The sequence below is a fragment of the Myotis yumanensis genome, unplaced genomic scaffold (genome assembly GCF_028538775.1).
Source record: "Myotis yumanensis isolate MYYU_CA2020_CCGP unplaced genomic scaffold, mMyoYum1.0.hap1 SCAF_5, whole genome shotgun sequence".
Taxonomy (NCBI): Eukaryota; Metazoa; Chordata; class Mammalia; order Chiroptera; family Vespertilionidae; genus Myotis; species Myotis yumanensis.
Genome location: NW_027223756.1, coordinates 81686148 through 81692147, shown reverse-complemented (window position 1 = coordinate 81692147; position 6000 = coordinate 81686148). Strand labels below are relative to the sequence as shown.

The following is a 6000-nucleotide window of genomic DNA, read 5'->3' as shown; positions in this document are numbered from 1 at the left end:
TTTTCAACAAGTCGTGTTGGTTGCTGTCCTCACAAACGAGTCATCCAGAGAGGTGCAGTTTCGGGGGGTGGCTGGGCCCTGAGCTCCATCTGGGGCCTGGCAGCCCAGAGGCCAAGCAAACAGTGGGTGAGCCCTACCTGCTTGTGCGGTGAAGCCTTGGGGCTGCCTGCAGCCTGAGCCTTCCTTGGGGGGAGGGATTACTGAGGGTTGTGGGAGGGGGGTGGCGGGGAGCGGGGTGGGAGCGAATCAGCAACACCAGGGAGGAGAGGAGGTGAACCATGGGCAACTCCAAGAGTTGCTGCCTGAAGGCCAGTCGCAGTCCCAGTGCCAGCCCCAAGCTGGATCGGGGCTCCAGGCACGTTAAGTCCAAGTGTGAGTCTGAGGTTCATGAGGCGGCTGCTAGGGACACAGGGGCAGTAGAAACAGTGCCTGCTACCCCGAAGTCTGAGTCAACTTCCAGAGCCCTCAAGCGCCACCACCTGAAGAACATCAGCGCCCCGGCGACGCCCAAAGGTAAGAGGTAGCAATTCCCTTCTGCTCTTTGGGGTACCTCTGTCCTCCGCTGCCCCCACAGTCGCCTGGGAGGGACTCACTGCCTGGGGCTCCTTCCAGCAGGAGCCAGCTTTCCTAGGGATGGGCACCTGGTCCCCCACCCCTGCTGCTCTCGACCTTGCGGCCGGATCTTTTCCCTCTTTACTACCTGAGCAGCAAGGTAGCATTTTGACTCTCCTGCTTGCCTGCTGACCTTCCTCAGTGCTTTGTTCAATTGAGTTTACCTGCTGGGAATGCCACACGTGAGCAGGTGTTTCCATTGATTAGGACAGAAGTACAAGGAATGAGGGTTCCATTGTATTTGAAGTAATGCCGCACAATAAAGCATGGGGTGCCCTGTGTGTGTTTCTTGTTTTAAGCTAATCGCTTTTGGTTAGGATTGCTGTGTTTCTCAGTTGCTTCCAGAGCCATGGGTGCCTCACAGTAGAGTGGAGACAGTAAAGGAAAAGCTACGCCCTGGCCCTCTCTTCACTCATAAGGGACTGTTTCTGTGGTGCCCACCCCACACCAGAGGAGACAGTGTGGGGAACAGCACAGCCAAGACCCTATTCAGAGCTTTCATTCTTCTCCTGGCCTTTGTGAGAGCAAAATGACGCTGGGTGCTGAAGCCACGGGAAATTAGGTTACCATGCTCATTTTCTTTTTTAAAATATTTTTTAAAAATAGTTTTTTGAACCCTAACTGGTTTGGCTCAGTGGGTAGAGCATTGGCCTGCACTGAAGGTTCCTGGGTCCAATTCCAGTCAAGGGCACATACCTCGGTTGCAGGCTTCCCCCCAGCCTGGGCCCTGGTCAGGGCTTGTGCAGGAGACAACCCATTGATGCGTTTCCCTCACATCGATGTTTCTCTTTGTCTTTCCCTCTCTCTTCCACTCTCTCTAAAAAGCAATGGAAAAAATGTCCTCGAGTGAGGATTAAAAAAAAGAAAGAAAAAAATAGTTTATTGATTTTGGGAGAGAGAGGGAGAGTGACAGAGAGAGAAAACATTGATGTGAGAGAGTAACATCCATCTGCTGTGTCCTTCACACCACCCCCAGCAGGGACTGAGCCCAAAACACAGGCATGTGGCTTTGACCAGGAATGAAACTGGCAACCTTTGGGTGCAGGGACGATGCCCAACAAACTGTGCAACACCAGCCAGGGCTACTAAGGTAGCACTCATTTTAAAATGTACATTCGAATAGGTTACTTTCCATTGATTTTTAGTGAGGTATTTTAGTTGATTACCAAAAAGTAGTTCTGGACATTTCCAGGGAGGCCCATGAGCCTGGAGACTAGTGCCTGGCCAGAACCTGGTTCTCAGAGCGTCAGCTCTTAGATCCTGGTGGTTCAAGTGAGGTGGGTATAAATGTACAATCAGGTGCCACTACTGGGTAGAGGTTCAGATATGCTACAGGCAAACTTTTCATCAGCTTCATTTCTCACCTGGTCTGAATGGATTTGCCCTTCTGTACATGGAGAGCCTTTCATTTGTGCCTAATATAGGTGATACGTTAGGTCAAAAAGTAACACTAAGTTTTTAGATTTTACTTTAGGGTGCTCATCTTTCCAGGTATTCCAAATTATAAATTTTGTTGTAAAGTATTTAAAATGAAATAAAATTTTGCTCATTTTGTATGTGGTAGTTTTTCAGATAATCAGCCACTGTTATTTTCTATGGCATTTGTATCAGAATTGATCAGTTAATTTGTTTTTTTCTTAGAACAAGACAAGAGGAAGAACAATGATGTAAGTAACAGTTGAAGAGTTAAGTAAGAAATTAATAGTTTGATGTAAAAGTTGTCTGCTGTGATTCCTAACAACTATAATGGGTGGATACCAATAGCATGGACCTCATTTGTAGGTGTTCTCAACCTCCTCTATTTTCCTAATTATTCTAGATTGAAGGAGAATTTATTCCTTCAAATAGTGATACTTTTCAAAAAAATATATGGTCTGGAACTTCTGATTGATAAGGAAAAAGTGGCTTTGCAGTGAAACCATTAAAACAAGCAAAATGGTGTTTTATACAAGATATGGATCTTTCTGATTATAGGCTACTGGCAATGTTAAAATGCTCTGTATTTTAAAAGGCATCAAGTAGATTATTCCCCTGCCCAATCTCTTGTGCATTTGTGGGTGATGCTGATGGGGAAGTATGACAGCATGAAGAAAGCTATTTTCTATGAAATGAGGAAGGGTGGCTCATCTGAATTAGTTTTTAAAAACCACAAAACCAAGCATATTAAAGTTATTAGTATTTTCGTATATTCAAAATGCTACTGTTATTCTCAACTATTTACAATGATTAGTTATTGGCCTTATTTTAAGGAAGAGAATTGTCAAAACATAGTTCAGGCTATGTCAGTATTTGATTATTGCTGAATTGTTGGGCTCTTTGCAAATCAATGGATACTTCTCAAATCAATGGATACTGCTAAAGTGTGTTAAGGATAGTGTTTTCTCTAAAAGTTATCAAACATTTTATTGTCACCTCTCCAGTACCACTGCAAATAAATTCTAAATTGTATCCGTAGTAAGGTTTATCTCCTAGATGTAAATGATTTAAAAAACTTGTTGCCCTAGCTGGTTTGGCTCAGTGGATACAGCATCGGCCTGCAGACTGAGGGGTCCCAGGTTTGATTCTGGCCAAGGGCACATGCTAGGGTTGCAGGCTCAGGCCCCAGTGAGGGGCGTGCAGGAGGCAGCCAATCAAAGACTCTCACTCATCATTGATGTTTCTAGCTCTCTATTCCTCTATCTTCCCCTCTGAAATAAAGAAAATTTAAAAAAAAAAACTTGTCAAGTACTCGAGCTGCTAACCTGTCCCAGGTTCTGTGCTCAGCAGCTGGAGGCAGGAGAGAAGTCCGAGTCCTCCCTTCCCTAGAGAAGCTTAGGTTTCTATGAGAGGGACACCCTGTAGGCAGTTGATGCCATGTGACAAGTGGACACTCAGATGTGGGCGTGTGCAGGACAGAGGTTGGGTGGTGTGGCTGCTGGTGAGGGTATCTTGGAGGCAGATGGGGAGGAGTTGAGCTTGCTGGACAGGAAGAAGAGGCCTTGTAAGCAGAGAGCAGCCTGAGTGAGGCAGGATGGAGGTGGGTGTCAGATGACCAAGAGAACAGAATTAACAACATGTAGAAATGAATGGAAACTATTCTCTGGGGTTCTCACTTGAGAAATGTAATGAAGGTCTTCCTTAAACATGAAGTGAGAGCTTAATTCTGAAAGCTGTTTTATCTGTTTTTTGGGGAAGTGAGGTTCAGAGAGACCTGTGGCCCCCAGCTTGTTAGCAAATGGGCAGCCCTGGCACACACGCCTCTGACCAAACATGCATGTTTGTCTCTTTGAATTAGTATTCATTATTGGCTTTCATTTACTGCAATAAAATGGCTGTGAATTTTTATTATTTAATGCATTGCATTTAAGTGTAATAAATGAACAAGAGAAATGGGAAATCTTAGCTACGTTTGCTCTCTTAAGGAAGAAAAACACTGAAGTCTAATTCTAAATGTTTTACACTATTATAAAGGGCATGTTTAATAGGGGTTTGGCAGGTTTGATGATAGGTACTTATGAAAGGGAATATTTTATAAGCCATTCCTCAAATCTCGTCTGTGGAAGTTAGATTATGTACTGGGTTTACATAGAGCCGCACATGATATCACACTCATGCAGTTCATGGACTGTAAGAAAAACCTTAATGCTTAATTGTTTGACATTTTAACCAAGAGAAAAAAACTCGCACATTTATAGGTTCAGCATACGTACTGTGACATCTGCCTCTCTTTCCCTCTACGTCAGGAGTGTCCAGGGCGCCTTACTAAAGGATATGGGTCATGTCCAACGGTGTTTCTCTCTGACGATGCCATCAGGCAGCCGGACTTTAAAACCACCATCCGAGCGTGAGTACCTCTAGGTTGCCGCAGGCTGAGTGACAGACCCCCTTCTGCTGAGAGCATCCTACTGACCCATAGTCTCAGCCACTGTGTTGTCCTTCTCAGTAACCAGGTTAAGAAACTGGTGTCTATATTTATTGATGTCAAGTACCTAAATATGAAATTTCAATTTCCATGTAACTATTAGAGGGGATGGAAGAAGAGAAAACCAGTTAGCAAATATGAAATCCCCCCAAAATATCGTGTGTGTTTTTCTGTTTTTGAGGCATTTTGGACCATAATGGAAAGGAGAAGTGCTTTTTATTGGGTGATTCTATTAAAACGTATTTCTTTATGGGACATGGTCCTAAAACAGTGCACAGCACTTTGGAAGCTATTCTTGCAAGAAGGAATAGTTTCTCCCCCACTGGCTCCAGAGTGTGTCTGCATTACAAGTTAATTGGATTTTGTCAGATTTTCCCAGCATACATTTCTCTACACTATGTCTGTATTAAAAGTTACTTTTCCTTCCTACCCCCAAAGTGGGATGTATCACATCAGTCTTTAAGGAACAACTTTTCAAGCTAATTCCTTTGTAGGTAAAATTTGTTCAACTGAAGTTTTAATTTAGTAGATATATAAAATTTAATTATATATGTATACATATGTATAACTATATCTTCAAGATACTGCATCTTGTGGCCTGGTGCTCGAAATTCATGCACATTAAAAGGAGATTAATTAGAGGAAATATTTAATATTGCTATTTGCCCTTTCTCTATAATAGAAGTGTCAGAGATGAAAGAAAATTAGCAAAATGTATGTGAATATCTTCCTCCTGTCGGAGTCCGGGCCCCACCACAGGATCCAGAGTCAAGTCCCTACCCACCCACGTGTGCCTTAAAATCGTGTGAGATCCAGACCCGGCCACCCCTGTGCCCCATTGGGCTAGGTCCAGACCCTGCCAGTCCCACCCTTGTCAAGCCCCGCTGAGCAGGGGGTGCAGCCTGAGGTCCCCCAGCCCAGGCTGGAGCGGGAGAGCACGCCTTGAGGTCCCCTGCCAAGTTCCACGGGGGCGGGGGGCGGGGGTGGGGGGGTCGCAGCCTCAGGTCCCTGCTGATTGCTCCTTAAGGCTCCTTTACGGGAACTCGGCTTCCATTGTGGTGCAGTCATCTTTGTGGTGGTGACGGTCAATTTGCATATTCCTCTCTAATATATAGGAGATATATAAAAAAAGAAAAAAGTGAAAGAAGTAATTTTTGGAAACATAGCCATAGACAGGTTTATACTTAAGCAACCATGAACAGTGTTATGATGATGAAAAGTGTTTATTAGTTACCTCTTAGGCTACTATGGGAGATGAACTTTAAAAACACCCTAAGAGGAAAACTCTAAGCTTATTTAAGAGAGAAAATGCATATTCTGTCCAGCTTCCTGGCTCCCATGGGGTTGTCCAAGGTACATTCTCAGTGTCTGGAATATGAGGGCTGATTCTCCAGAACACGGTTTGGGAAATGCTCCCTGACAGTATTAGTATATTCACCTTTAATTGTATTTTCAGCCTGAAAAACATAATCAGCTTTAAAATGTCA

At 44.2% G+C, this 6000-nt stretch overlaps 1 protein-coding gene across 1 annotated transcript in view; it reads left to right on the top strand.

The window, feature by feature from the left end:
* Positions 1-255: 255 nt before the first annotated feature.
* Positions 256-6000, top strand: part of LOC139011439 (cyclin-Y-like protein 1) — a 43406-nt gene continuing 37661 nt past the window's right edge. Inside the window, exons 1-3 of the mRNA XM_070416977.1 lie at positions 256-513; positions 2254-2279; positions 4335-4435. Of these exons, the coding sequence (XP_070273078.1) occupies positions 279-513; positions 2254-2279; positions 4335-4435 (362 nt within the window). The 5' untranslated portion in view covers positions 256-278. The remainder of the gene's footprint in view (positions 514-2253; positions 2280-4334; positions 4436-6000) is intronic.